Source organism: Antennarius striatus, chromosome 11 (assembly GCF_040054535.1).
Source record: "Antennarius striatus isolate MH-2024 chromosome 11, ASM4005453v1, whole genome shotgun sequence".
In the NCBI taxonomy this organism is placed as follows: Eukaryota; Metazoa; Chordata; class Actinopteri; order Lophiiformes; family Antennariidae; genus Antennarius; species Antennarius striatus.
Window position 1 is genome coordinate 10,872,438 of NC_090786.1, and position 16,023 is coordinate 10,888,460.

The 16,023-nt window shown below is 38.7% G+C and overlaps 1 protein-coding gene across 1 annotated transcript in view; it reads left to right on the forward strand.

Annotated features, from left to right (window-relative positions):
* The window catches only part of lrmda (leucine rich melanocyte differentiation associated), a 215,657-nt gene that overhangs the window by 184,323 nt on the left and 15,311 nt on the right, over positions 1 to 16,023 (forward strand). Inside the window, exon 6 of the mRNA XM_068327441.1 lies at positions 2,709 to 2,793. Coding sequence (XP_068183542.1) covers positions 2,709 to 2,793 — 85 coding nt within the window. The remainder of the gene's footprint in view (positions 1 to 2,708; positions 2,794 to 16,023) is intronic.

Below are 16,023 nucleotides of genomic sequence, written 5' to 3' on the forward strand. Positions count from 1 at the left end.
AGTCTTTAAATTTGTGCTACATTATCATGATCTGTGGTGATAACTCACACTGCACGAAGACAATCATCACGTGAACACTCAGCATATGCCCTGGGCCGAGCAAATTAAAACAACGCTCAGTTTGATGCGCAGACACACAGCAGTAAGACTGAGAGAGGGAGCAAGGAGAAGGTCCAGGAGCATGTTAAATAGACAACACAGCAGCACCTCCCTCTGTTCAGTGTAGGTACAACTAATGCAAACCAGAGGCCGAGGGGAAGAAGGGTTTTATCCAGAAAAGGGGGAATGAGAGAATAGCAGCAGAAGTGCTTGTTTGAAAACATTTGAATTTGTGTTTATAATTTTTGCAATCATGTACTTCTTTTGCAGCTTTGTATGAAGTGGGTAATATGGTATAAAGTTTTCATATTCTACAATAAATACAGAAAGTGAGTACACTGGGTCAGTTTAACATTAAAGGTCATATTAAGATGGTAATAATTATAGAATGGCCAGTTTTTATTTAAATCCCCAACAAGTATACTCTTATTGTCCACTGCTTAAGGGTGAAGTCATGTGCCTGATGACATTTAATTTTGTGTGGATTTTATTTTTAAATTAAATTTAGCATAACATTTATCTGTCACAAATGTATTCATTATTTTAATATTTAAAAGTATGGTCTATCTGTGTGAAACTATAGATCAAAAAGTCATAAATCTAATGTCCTTCTTCAAGCTAGTGCAGAGATGTCCCCTTCATATGTTCCACATGCATTTTCATCATAAGCATTGCCGCTTTCTCATCGTTTGGACAGGTCATTGACTGACATGAAAGAGTGCACATGTGGAGGGGTGCAGATGAAGGCATGAGAGGAGAAACAGGAAGATCAAGTCAAGAGAAAACTGATCTGTGGGTGGGGTAAAATGTTTGTGCTGGATGGAAATGGTAACCGCAGTTGTTAAATTGATTAGGTGTTTGATCAACAGGCACAATATTGAGAAGGTGATGCGGTGGTGTTGCACATACCATGGGGTCTGGGTGGGTGGTAACGCTGAAAGCAAGGTGGCAGATGCTCCATTGGAAAAAAAAAAAAAGCAGGGTATGGATGTAGTCAAGTTGGCAATCTACAGCATCTGTTCCTCTCTTTCTTTTGTAGCACCCTGTATTGTCGTCTGTGGGTGGTGCTGTTAATAATGTCACAACTGGGAAGATTAACCACGTGTAAGCTGTGGCAATAGGAGAGTTTTTGGTGGTCAAACAGGTCAGGAGAGGCTTGTTCTTGTGATTTTTCAAGTGGGCCATGAAATGAGGCAAGCAAGACCTTCATGGTGATTCAGAAGAGGATGGAGGGGGAGCAAATACAATAGACTATACCTGCTGGAGTGGTTCTGTTTTATTTTTTAATTGTCTTAGACAATTATAATAATCCAGGTTATCGTTCTGGGTCGGTTGTCATAGTTTACATATTACTAGTATTGAATCTAAACATTAATAAATAATGCAACGAAAACATGGATTTTTCTCTTACTGATTTTATATTTTGTGTTGTTTTACTTCTCGTCATGCAGGGAGCAAACTGTGATATTTTTATCAGGTTTCAGCCACTCTGAGGCTGAGAGCTGCTGGTTTACTGTATAAATATTTCTTTTCCAAACTGTTTCTTTGAAAAACGTTGGCTCATCAGCATATACTGTACGTGGTGAGGTCTGAAGATAGGCTTATTTTGCCATTTTTCCCTTTAGTTTAATATGACACACATGCTGGCCAGACCTTAATACCTTTCAGAGACGCTATCTGAAAGCACATTATGTGATCGTTTTCAATTCACAGTGCTCTCTTTGCCCATGAAGAATATGGTTCCATTTAACAGTGCAGACCATTTCATTTCTCAAGGTTATGCATGAGCATGTGGGGAACAACAATGAAAGTGGGAAAAATGCAGCTCTAAACCATCTCTAATATGTATTTGTCAGTTGAGTCTCTTGCTATGATTAAACGCCCAGTGAATTCCTTCCTGGGGAAAAGAAAAGTATTTCTGCAAAGGCATCAGATATCACTGTGTCATGATAAACTACCTGCTCCACTTGCTAAAAGGCCAGGGAAAAGTAGAGGATGTTTTGGACCTTGAAAGTGCACAAAAGAACAACAACACAATAAACTCTTGACCTGTTTGGGATCTGAGAATCAGGTCTCTGTTTTTTCTTTGGGTCAAAGCAGCATTGTCACACACACAGTATTTACCCTGAGATTGCTCTGTGCTTGTAATCATTGGCCTCGGGCCTTTGTATATTTGTACCTCACATTTTAATTACACAACATCAAATAAGCATTTGCTTTTAAATGTAAATTTAATCGAAACTCTTAAAACCTTAGGTCATTTTGGGCCTCTGCTCTCTTGTAACACGCTACATTTAGCTGTTCACTGTGAGTGACGTCTGCCCTTTAGCTGACCGCTGCAGAAGGTCATGGTTGAGTGAAGGTTAAGACCTCTCCTCCCTAACCATACCGTAGATCAGATCATCAAAGCAGTACAGGAGCTCCATGTGTGAGACGTGATAAATCACAACCTGTCACATTATGACATAAAACAGGAGCAGTGTTTCCAACATTTCCTCTGTCAGTCCCACAGGATTTATGATGACCATGGCACTTTGCAAAAAATTTTCAAACTTGTCAAGCTTGTTCTCCTTAAAATGTTAATTCTATTTTATGTCTACTTTCCCAAGTTATTGAATGAGCCTGGATTTGAGAGCCACCCACATTCCTATACTCCTCTACCCCAAGGATCCAGAGATGCCAGGAACCACAAAGGTAAGTGAAGTATAGTCAGGTGGTTTGTACCTCCATATTTACAGAAAGTCTGCAAGAAACACGGATTTGATCAGAACCCAGGAACACGACTTGTGTAAATATAAGTCTTAACCCTAACTGCTACACTATGTGGAAATCTCCTGACCTCAAGATTGTGTTGAAGGCTTCTTATCTATTCTTATTGATCTCATCTGTGTGATGTGTTCATATCAATAACGAATCTGTGTAATCTAGGTTAACTCTGATCTGAATGCACGTGTGGGAGGACGTAGTGCATAAAAAAGATGAAACATTCTTGATCTGTTGGTAGTAGACATCGATTGGCTCCGATAATGACCCTGTCTATTCGATTGATGCCACTGTGCATTGTACCATCAACCGCTCTAGTAAGACCACATCATTAAAAAGAAGCAGTGCTCTGAATTATTTGTGCGGGACATATCCTTAGCAGGGGTCTAAATAAAAAGTCATGGCACTCAATGTTATTGTATTTTTATTTCATTGTATTGTAAGTTGGTTGTAATATTAGTAGCATTCTGAATTCGCTCACAAATCCTGTAAATACAGTGTAGAGTATTTTTCTGAATACCAGTACTGTCCTGTGAATTTAAAAGAATAAAGTAGTGAACTGTGTTTTTATTCACAGCAACATACTGCAATTATAAAATTCAGCAAGGATCTATAAAAAAAAACCTGCACTTTGCTAGTGAAGCTGCTGGCAGGAAACTGTTGGGGATTTACAGTTAAGTCTTACAGTGTAGATTTACAACAGTATTTTACTACATATTGAAAATGACTGCTGCTTTAACCTGAATCGTCTGCCTTAACATCAAATCTATCAATTTAAATCCCTTATATCGCATTGATATACAGTATATCTTATGTATTAGAATTGCACAAGAAAATGAAGCTAATAAGGGTAATCAAAACTTTCCATGTCACCACATTACATTCAAACAAAAGGTTAAAACCATGCTACTTTAAGGTTTTCACAATGTGACCAGACAAAATGAAGGAGTTTCATTCTATAGATGAATCTTTTAACATTTACAGTTATCATGAATCTGATTAGTTAAATTTCTAATTACTTACTAATTACTTACTTTAATTGAGTGATTTGAGTCAACAATAAAACCCACTCTTCTCAGGTTACCTTTGAAATACCTCCCCCGAGCCCATCTGCCTGCGGCATTTATTATTGTCCTCACAATGCAAAACATATAGAAAAACATATAGGACCACCACCATGCAAAGAAACAGAGCTCCACCCTCCATTTATGTGCCAAGGACAGATCTATGTCATGGAAGCATGGACGGCGGCATTTCTCAATGGATGTAGGGGCAAGGAGAGACCCGCACTTTGTCACAATCAGACCTGGCTAAGAACAGTCCATTTAAAGGTGAGGGGATCTGACACATGAAATATTCTCCCTTCCGTCTAAGATCTGAGCAGCAATGACAGTCTCCATTTGTTATTTTTATGATGCAGTGCTGTAGTCTTAGATAACGGAGCCCTCATCTTCGCCCTTCACCTCCTCTTCATGTCCCTGCCTCCAGCTCCTACCTCAGCTCTTTGTTATTTGTTTTCTTTTATATATACTTCTTAAACATAGTTGAGTGTTCTTTATTTGCTGGAGTCGGTCATGGTAGCTACTCTTTCAAAGAGAACAAAGCTGTGGCAAAGCAATGCTACATCAAACCAAATTTTTCAGACACTAATTCCAAACAGTTAAATTAAGTATGCAGACAATAGGGTTGAAACAAATGTTCTATGATTTTACATAGTTCGTTGCAACACTCATATTTCAACTTGCATGGTTAATTTAAACATTTACTGCATGGATTTGTTCTGTTGAAAAAGTGAGGCACCCTGGAGATAAAGTATATCGTGTTTTCCAGTGAGCTTTTGTTCTTTGCAATAAGAAGAAGAAGAAAAAAACACACACACGCTAGCCTTTGTTGTATGCAAGGTATTACAAATGATCATCTTTAAATATATCCAAGTGTTTCTAAGTCCATATTATACAATTTACATAGTGACAGTACTTAATGTTAAGGGTTAATGAAGTGGAATTTCTCTAATGGGTACAATAGAAGCTGTATAGTTTTATCCCCGCAGTAGCAGACAGATCAGCAGCTCTTCTGACATTGTCCTGTCAGCTGCAAAGAAAGAACCTTCCTTTCCTCCTTTCATCCATCTGCACCCCCCACCCCCCAACCATGACACCTGTGTGGAAGCCCCAGAGCCTGGGTGCCAGAGGTAATTACAGCAGCTAGTAGATCCCAGAGGAGGGCAATGCTGGCAGGTCACTGCCCAGGGAGGGAGGGGTGGAAACCAAGGACAGATCTCCAGGTTAAACTCCTATTTTGGTTGGTGGAGGAATCAACCTGGAGGAGATGGATCAGAACAAGTTAGCAGGGCGTGGAGCAGGAATTAGAGAAGGGAGAGTGAAATCCACACCAAGATAGAGTTGATGTAAAAACAGACAGATGGAATTAAAGGGGAAGATGAAGGTTAGGGGAAAATGCAGAAGCACCAACGTAAGTTGGTGAAGGATTCCTTAAAACTAAAGAGAGCTAGACAATAGACAAAATGAAGGAGGGCAGTGGGGGCTCCACAGTGTCCCAGTGAATGCGTGACACAGAATGGAGTAGAGTATATAGTCTGGCAGAGGAGCCTGAGGATCCTCTACTACTGTCACCTTGGCTCTAGCTCTCCTTGCTGGTCCGACTGTCAGTTCAACTTAAAATGTAATGGTCCAAACTGGAGACCAGCCATAAGAAGTGTGCATCGTCTTAAAGACTGGTCTATACCATTCTACTAAGGCATGCCAGTCACGCATCACATTCCCATGCCTTACTGTGGTGATTTATCATTCGCGGAAAAAAACAAAACAAAAACATGCTAGGTTATTTATTATCTTCTTGTCATTTTCTTAGGATGACACTTTTTCAAGTGTGATTCACAAGTTTACTCCATAGATCTAATTATAACTGCATTTCAGAAGTATGTAGAAAAATGCTTCGGACTTGATTGATATATCCACGTGTACAGAGGAGATTTTAATGAAATACCTTTCATTTCCGTTGTACGTGCCAATAAATAGGGCAGGCTATGGTAGCTGCTTTTTTTTTTTTCCACGGATCAGATTAAATTTGAGTAGGCCATCCCTCACCAGTGACAGCAATAAATGAAAGGGATATCTTTGTACAAGAATAGTAAACAGACAAGGAAAAATGCCTGAGATCTGCCTTACAGTATGATCCTTGGGTCCTTTTAATCTTGATGTTCTGGGCGTGCTTCCAGCTACTTTGCATGTATGTATCTTAAATTGTGCACAACTGTTATTAAAATCCCAGGAGGAAAGCAGCGCTAAAAGCAACAAAAAAAAAAAAAACACCCTAGGGAGTGTCTCATAGTTGTTTGCTTTCGTTACATATCGGTGCAATCCGTGTTGCAACTCCCTTTACACTCTGCCTAGCTCCCTTCGTCACCCCCCAAAAATTAAGCAATGGGAAAAGATCCAAACTAAGAGTAAACTGTTTTCAGTTGCTGCACAACAAATAAACAAACATCTGGAAGCATTCAGAGTGCCCCATTAGAAGGACTCTGGGCTTTGCCAAAAAGGGGTAAATGATGAGGAATGGGCTGTCGAAAGGCTGGCGGAGACAGGGGAGAGGCCAGATGACGGAGCTGTGGGTGCTAAGCACTGCCTTTTAGAGCTCAGCTGGGCTCAGAGAGATCCACACCTGCTGCTGTCTCCTCCTCCCCTCTTATCCTCCACCAGACATCTGGATGAATTACATGACTAATGGATGACTAAACTGCTGGTGTTGAAACTTTGCTGCTGTCAGAATGAAAGAAAAGGTTGTTGTTTTGACTGATGACTTAATGGTCTTTGCACAACAGACTTAGTACAACTAAAAATGACTGGAACAGAGAGAGTTCCCCAATGTTTATTATTTCCTATATAATAACTAGAGCTGTGCTTAATGTATAAAACTGCTTGGATTAATGGGTTTTATAAAGACAAATATAAACTTTTCATAAAGTTATTTTAAAGTGTTCAGTTCATAAAAGTGCAAAATTAACAAAAAAATTATGTCAGATATTTCTGTCTTTACCATCAAGTTCTTTGCTTAGTTTTACTTACAAGGCCTTATGTTCTTTTCCATTTAATGTCGCTCTGTAATTACAATGAACGCTCAAGCTTTTCTGCCAATAATCTCCCCATCCTGGTTTGGAGTACCTTGGCATGTTTCATGAGTATTGAAACATCCTCAGTTGAATGCGATGAGAAAAGACAGAGTACCTTCGATGTTTGCCATTAGACACATGAACGTGCTCTGTGAGACGTTTCCCTCAGAGCTATAATGATTTTTCCAGCAGGATTTGTCACCTGATAAACATCATTCTTAAACACAATGACTATGCTGGCCCTCACACAACTAAAATGTGGCGTAGAAAAAGAACAAAGTGCCAGCTTTTCCCCCACACTGATCCAGAGAACTCTTCGCAGAGCTGCTTTTTATAAAGGTTTATTATAAACCATAGTAGACCATTTAGATTAACAGATAATAAAATATTAAGGATGGTATATACAGATGTCTTGGTCGAGCAAGTTTGTGTTGACTGAGACTGCACCAATCTCTAAGAAGTGAAATGACAAGATGAAGACATGGACTTCTTCCCGGGTACTGAGGTCATTAAAATGTTCCACAAAGACTCACCATTTGATGCTTTTGCTCCTTTGCAATGTGTTCCAGTTTGTAGGTTGATGAATTGTCTGATAGGTCTGCGGTGACCCGATGTGCAATTGCCTCTTCCAAATAAAAACCACACAAATTCAAATTGTAAATCTTAAAGAAGATGTCAACTCATTTGACAAATACAACAATGCAGCCAGGGAGAACATAAATACACGTTTAGAAAATTTTTTTAACTTGACGCAATTTAAGAAATGACGGAAGTTTATGGACTGCAAAAGTTCAAACCTTTTGGTGCAAAATGAAGCATGCATAGGTAGTCATACTTAATATTCTGACAGACATGATGTGTGTCAATAAAATCCATCAATCCATTTTCTTGAAGATGAGAACCCCGTAATTGTCCCGTCTTCGCCCAGTCTTACATCTTGCAGGTCACGGGTCTGCTGGAGCCACTTCTAGCTGGTTATGGGTGGGAGGTGGGTACACTCCGAAGGTGTGGCCAATGCATTGCAGGACCACATGAAAGACAAACAACTACTCACGCACACTCACATCTAATGACAAATTAGAGTGATCAGTTCACTGAAGGCGCATGTGTTTTTTGGAGGTGGCTGTAGCACCCAGGGAGAATCCAGAGATATTGTAGAAAATACAAACTCCAGACAGAAAGGAACCTTCTTGCTGCCTGTGCTACCCACTATTTTACTGCGGCGCCCTGTCCTCGACATAGTGATTCTTAATCATTATGGTAGAAATGTGGATCTTTTTTTTTCTTTTTCTTTCCTTCAACTACTACATTGTGGTGGCTTGAGTAATTTAATATGATCTCTGTTGTCTTTCTGTCCATCAGTTTCATTTTCAGTTTGCTACATTCCTTGAATGTATTCAAAAATTCAAACAGATTTTCTGTGCTTTTGAACCAACATGTCCATGAAACAGTGAAATCTAACATTTTATTGTTCACTGATGTCATTAGTAGTTTTTTGTCCCCCTAGCTGAGATATAGAGTAAAATTGAATTATATTTTTACATAGCAACTGGCAAATCTTAAAATAAATGCTGAATAATTAAATCATCCAACACTTAAGAGATTCTCAATTGTTTCATCATTAGCAAACATGTGTTAAGGACGTAAGATCTGTCAAGTAACTCATGTCACCTTCTTTTATTGAAAGGGGCATTACCAACAAAAATCTTAGAAAAAGAACCAACACTAAATAAATTGTTAGTGTTTTTGTTAGTGTCTTTGTGTGTGATGCATCTGGCCATATGATAGACAGCTGTGCATTCATGTGTAACCATCTGCATTTGTGGTGTGTACAGAAAAGCATTACATACATTTCTAAATGGATAACCCAGACTTGTATTGAATAAAAAACCTGAAAATTCAGTCCCAGTCACATCAACTGTCTTCTACATGAAGGTAGCTTCTTTTGCATATCACGCGACATCACAGTAGTGTAATCTTTCCTGTATGTATGAGGAAAAGCTTCCTTTAATGTGAGTCAGATGATGTGATATTATTCCTCCCAGGAGTGGATTGGTTCAGCTACATGAATATCCATTAAAGCTAGCCTATGGAGATGGATGAGGGAAGCGGGGATGAGGGAAACTAGACCTGCAATCCTTCACTGTGACTTCACATAACACTGCTCTGCCCGCATCCACAGTGATGATTGCTCATTTTTGGATGCAGGCCTGTCCTTGTTATTACTAACCCTGGAAATCACCTTAGTGTTTTCTCCTTCAAAAGCAGACTAGATTAAAATACCAGGATAACCTCCTCAACTGCTATGACAGGCTCAACTGTCGAACTCTGACGTGCCAACTCGAAACTGCTTTGAGAAAGCTGCCTTTTACCAACTGTCATTATATCTCCGTTATCGGATGGCACTTCTTTCACAGTGTGTGAATAATTCTGTTTGTGCTGGGTTTGGGGAAATGTCACTCTGACACTATTGTTTTTACCTTGCTGTTTGAAGTAGCATAGAGCGTCTCCTGAGTGTCTTGAGTTCTTAAAGTGATGTTGGATGTATACAGCAAAAACTTAAAGTCAAAAGATAGAACTGTCAGTTTCTGAGCCACTCCAAGATATTTATTGGTTCTTTCTGCTTGTGGTTGAAAAGTAAATATTTCTCTCTGTGATATTCTGCCTTAATAATTGATTTTTCATTGCATAGGTATGCTGGGATTGGGATTGTTTTGACTAATGTGATCCAAGAAAAGTCATTTTGATGCCACAGTGTCACAAATTAAATTTATTATTTTCCAACTAAATGTTATATCAAGCTATTGTCACTATGCAAATAGAAGTAATGCTGCTGTTTGTGTAGAACACCTATATTATACAGTATTACTTTATAATGAATATTTTGCATTTACTCAGAATGAAAGCTCTACAATGATTACAAGCTTTGAACTATTTTCTCAGCAGTAAAAACATGTAGACTCTTAAATCTATACTGTCCATAACCATTCCAGACATATCTTATTTATGATGATATAACCCCAACTGGTCCAACCATTAAATCTAGCTCAGCTACAAACAGACACAAGTCTGGTGCATATGTTGGCTTCTACTACAACTATGAGGACTGAAGACACAAATACGAGTTATGCTAGAGGAGACCAGAATGACAAACACAGACATGAGTTTCTTCCAAGCCCATTTGAAAAATCATGTACCTTTTGCTCTTGACTTTAGTCTTCTTCCAAGCTGCTCTGGTTGTTTTCAGAAAAGTAGCAGAACAGAAGTAGATCAGCTTGGAATGGTTTGATATTGTTAATGCTGTCACTATTATTAATTTACTGCTGTGATCTGCAGTTTGTGGTTTAGGACAACTGATGTGGCCGGTGCTTTCCAGATGTCCTCTCCGTCAAAAGTTGGAACAGGTTTCTGCAGCCATCAGGATTTCCAAAGGTGGAAGTACATCATAGTAATTTAGGATGGGGTTAGCTGCCAGATGGTTTTGGGTATTTTTGCAGCAGGATGGATGTTGGGTTCACTGTTTTTTTTTTCTGAGCTAGGACCCCTTGAAACAAATTATGCGGTGAACAGGCAGAGTCTGTCTGTGTGAGGGCGTTTAGCTACCCTTCATTCTGATGAATAGCTACTAACATCCTGGCAGATGCTGAACAACTTGTCAACGCTAAGGAGACAGCATCAGACCTCAATAAGTCCTTGTAGTTTTGTAATTATTGTATGTTCCCAGCAATGTTTACACATAGATGTACGATGACAATTATTTTACCTTATACAAAACTGCAGATTAAGAAAATTACCTACAGGACTTGTTTAATAAATTTGTCTTACTGCCTTATGTTGAATCATATATCTTAATCATAGTGTTTTAAATAAATTATACTTTGAGCTGACTAGAGATCATAATTCGAAGATAACTGATCTCATCCAGTAATCATTCAAGATGAAAACATGCTTTAATGCTGGTCTGGTTAATGGCTACTACAAATTAGATTTCAATTCAGTCGGTGGCTTGTTTATCATGCTGGGTGACAACACATTCTGCATGGCTTAACAGCTGTGCTACATCACTAAACCTTTATGTCAGGCATGATTGTAACTGAGCTATACATGCCATGGATTCACTAATATGCACTGAGAAGAGAAGCCAGCAGTGATAATGTATACAGCAACATTAACTGGTGTCTTGTTAAAGGACAGGCTTGAATGGAAATCACTTCCTGAAACTAGAGGGCACTCAGGGAGGGAGTGCATCCCCGAAGCAAATTGCACATGTGAGAAATGTCATCATCATACCAAGCCAATCAAAAGTAGACATGGTGCCATAAGCCTCACCATAACAACATTCTATTAAAATAAAGGTCCTATCCATACCATCATCTGGATAAGCCTTAAAACCTGATCATCTGTTCCTCTCCCACCCAACTTTCCTGAAGAACAATAAGAGAGAACAAGAGAACAGAAGATAAGGGGGGAAAATGGAATGAGGAGAGGAAGCAGGGCAGGAGAAGGAGATAGAATAAGAAGAGAATATGGGAGAAATGAAGATTTTTTTTTGATTTTTGCAAAAACACTTTAATCACATTCAGACATTTTACAATTTTACATTAGATGACAGCACTAAAGTGCTTCAGAAGATTTTTTTGCAAAAAAAAACTTCAATCTCATTCAGCATATTTTACAATTTTTCATTAGATGAAAGAACTAAAGTGCTTCAAAAACACTAAAAACCAATAAATGAAAGGAAATACAATTTAGAAATTAGTGCATAATATCAGGAAGTTTGCAAAAGCGAGGTGATCATCAAGTTAAGTGCATAGGACATTTTTGTGACACCAGATGTTCCTAAAGTTATTTAAGTCTTTTGTCATTTTATAGAAACCAAATTCTAGTTTGAAGCGACATCTGATGTTACAGCAAAAAACAGTAGCTTCTTCTTGAACAGTATTGTTTTCAATTCTCCTCTTCCTGGTCACATAAATTGCGAGTTTTGCCTCTCCAGAGATAAAATTTAAAAGCTGCCACTTTCTTTGATTCGATTTATTGTACCCAGCACCGTAGATGAATTTCCTAATACAAAAATTTTCACTGAACAGATTAAAAACATTTGTTAGAAGAGTGAAGAGCACTGCAAGTCTCCCACACTCACTAAAAGCATGAAAGACTGCCTCACGAAGGGGACAGAAGGGACACTGGCTGGACACAGCAGGGTTAAAAGAGAACACGAGAAGGGAAATGATAGGATAGAATAGGAAGAACAGTTAGATCAAGGGAAGAACATTGGATGAAAAGAGAGGATAGGTCAGAGGAGAAAATAGAAAGGGAAGATGGGACAAGGGGATGAGTAGAGAAGCTAGGAAGAGAAGGCAAGAACGGAAAACTGAAAAGAAGAGCACAGACACCCTCACTGCCCACTAAATTTTAATATATGTAATCTTATCAATTAAATGATCAGACTACAGACTTATTTTCACCCTTGGACATCATATATTTTCTTCATGTAACCATACATAGAGTCATACCGGTACTTATCCATAATCTCAGCTATTACATAAAAACAATACAACTATAAAGAAACAATTAAAGGCAACACAGTGTAGAACAGTACATTATTATTAAAATGTTAAATGTTTTAATAGCAAGCCCCCTGTAAATGTGGTCCAGCAACAGTAACTCCATAATGGTAGAAGCACACTTTATTGTAATTAAATAGCTTTTTTTGTTGCACAATTTTTTTGTAATTGTAGGATATCACAGAAGCAATCACAATCCTTTTCACTGTTTGGTTTGCTGCTTCAGGCTACAGTCGACCCATTCCATGGAGGCAACCATCTGACACACTGGCCTCTGCGTTTTTTTTTTCAAGTATTATCCTTTTCATAATGAGCACTGAAAGTGGTCAAGCAAAGAAGTTTATGAAGGTCAGATGGACACTGTGCTCATGGCTCACAGGTTCACGTTCAGACACACGCCTTGCAAAGGAAGCGTGTGTGAGTGCTACTTACACAGTATAAAAAAATGTCTTGATGTACACATTTTTTGTGATATAGTACTTTTTTGATTTTTGTACTGTTTTTTTAGTTGTATTTGAATTCATTTGGAGTAGGATATAATGTAAGAATATTGAATATTACATTTAGCTGGGATTCCATTCTCTACACTGAGTACAGCACATTCTTTGAGCTCACTATTCAGCCAAATGGGCAATGTCCCAGATGAATCAAAGACTGTGTTGCAAAATTAGTGGATCATCTTGTCTAACGCTCCATGAGGTCAAATAGACATGAGTGTCATAAAAATTTAGTTGAACTGATGTGAATTTCAAATCTCTTAAAATATAAAAGGGAGCCTTTATAGCTTTGCATCGCTATCAACATTTCAGTTCATCCAGAATGAAAATAACAAGGTCACTGAAATGATGGGAAGTCCAAAACAACTTTTTAATCTGTCACTTTGATTCACTTATTAAATCACTTTGAATGGACCAAGCAGGTTTCTCTCACATGGTAATGTGTCCAAGCGTGTATTTCACAATCATAATTTGATTTGCTTATAGTTTCTGGCATTTTCTGTCAGTGCCATGCCAGATTGTTAGACTGACTCAGTCAAATACATTAATTTATCCCAGATTGTTGTGATTTAAATGTCTTTTTGTTTCATTCCCCTCCCTCTGGTAATCATGCACTCAAACCTAAACCTCCTAAATTTGGTAACCATCAAACTGAATCCTATGGACTCATAAAAATGAACTCTTCGATATCTGTATGCAGTATTTTTATCAGTGCATGAGCTGAATGTTTTGCACTGCTGTAATATGTGTGCTTCAGGGGAACATAAGAGCACTATTAAGAAACTGAAAGAATCAAAATTCAATAAATGCAAATAGATAGAGAATTTCCATTCTCAGCTGTGGTGAGTGCCTGGAGAGCCTGGAAAGAAAGCTAAAATATGTCTCTCCATTTGACACCATTAACAAGTGTTAACTCATTACCTTTGGCAGCACACACAATTTGAGGCATTTTTCTGCAGCAGCAGTTCAGAGCTAAGGATTTGGACAGTCGGGTAACAGAGATAGGGAAAAGAGGGCATGATTTTAGATAAAGTGAAGTGAACATGTTCACATGTCTGGCGGTGAAATTCTTTGTTTGCACACTTTGACCCTGAGATGTGATATCTCAGGGCTAGCCAAATGCTTGTTTTGTGGCCTCTGATCCACTGTGTTTCTGGCTAAAATAATTCACTTGGTTGTATTTTTCCAGTGCAAGATACCCTCATAGTAAAGAAAAATATATGTCAATGGGAATACACATTTTTGTATCATTGTCTGTTGTGTTATATTGCTTTATGCTGAAGTAGATATAGAGTATAATATTAATATTAACATAAAAAGAAAAGTGGTAACATCCATGGATATGTGTATTTTCTTCCACCACTAAGCCAAAGTGACATTTGGCTGAGAAACAACACAAGCTACAACATGAAGATCATATTTGTACTTGTATTACATATTTGTAATACAAGTGAAGGAATGGCATTTTTGCTATTGTGCAGTTTAGAAATTGCCTTCTTGATCAGCTTGTACAGTGATGTGCTGTTAGCTATTAGACTACGTAGAGGTAATCTTGACAAATACAATGAATAAATCAAGGATATTAGTGCTGTGATGTGCAGTCGATAATATTTGGCTTCATTAATTCCCATGCCCTGAGATGACATCCAGCCCCTATTAGGTATGAAATCCCATCCCTTTTCTCCTTTCCCTTTTCTCCTCAGCTGTGGTTCAACCAAGCAGCCAAGCAGATAATACGCTCTGAGCTCTGAAACATGTAGCATTATAATTAGCTTTGTCAGGTCCTAGCCCCTACAACCCTCATGCAGATAATATGATAATATGTCTTCATAACCAGCTGACCTTACATGCTCAATATTTCTCCCCTTATGAAGATTACATGTCAATAAAGTAATTGAGTCCTGGGGTGTGTGGCAAGTGAAGATTTAGGTTATTGGACTTTTCGGGGCAGTGATGTACGAGCGTTATTATTCTACCTGTCAGGAAATGTGCAGGGGGCTGGGGACAGTCCGAAAGTGTCGGGAGGGGGAGGAAGGATAGAGGGGCTGCAGAGAGGAAGAGCAAGCGATAAGCCTAAAGAGAAAGATAGGAGAGGGTGAAGAGAGGAAAGAAGTGAGCTAACGAGAGAAGCTGAGAAAGGAGAGTGAGGGAGAAGGAAATGAAAAGAGAAGGAGGGAGACCGGGGAGAGCTGAAGAGGCAAAGTCATTTCTCACAAGGTGGGACAGATCCACAGTTAATCATTCCCTCGTACCTTCATCCTTCCATTCCCTCCCTCACTCTCTGCATATGAACAGGGGTTATGTCATATTAATTAAGAGAAGTAGAGTTACAGTGGCGCCATTCGTCTAAATGGGGCACATGGAGAGTCATGAAATATTCCACAGAAGACGAAGCTATCATTGGCGCTGCCTCACACCTGATTGGCTGCTTTGAGTTCATTAGTTTAAATGCTGGAAGGAAATGACGGCATGCTTTTTGACAGATCCATCATTCTGAGCAGCGTATGATGTCACAGCGAATGTCTTTCTCATCACTTCATCATCCTTGCAGTTACTTTACATTTTGGTTTCCTTGTTTGCTCACTTGCTGCCATATAAACTAAATATTTTTGAATATTTTTACCAGCAGTCACACAAATACATGAGGAGTAATGTAATTTACTAAAACAATATGTTTAACCACACACATAAGCACCATTTTTGTTTAAGTGTATGGTATGAAATGTTTTTTTTACTATTATACACTTGTCCAATTGGATAATAATGATAATGATTATTATTTCACGCTTGTACCAACGACATGCACTGACACAGATTGACACCCACCAACGCTCATTTCACAAATACAAGTATTTCTTCCTGGCTTATTGACCAGTACCCTCTGTCTAAGTCAGTCAGTCAGCCATCTTCAGATTACCACCGCAATATCCGCCATAGCGGGTCATGGGAAGCCGGAGCCTATCTCGGC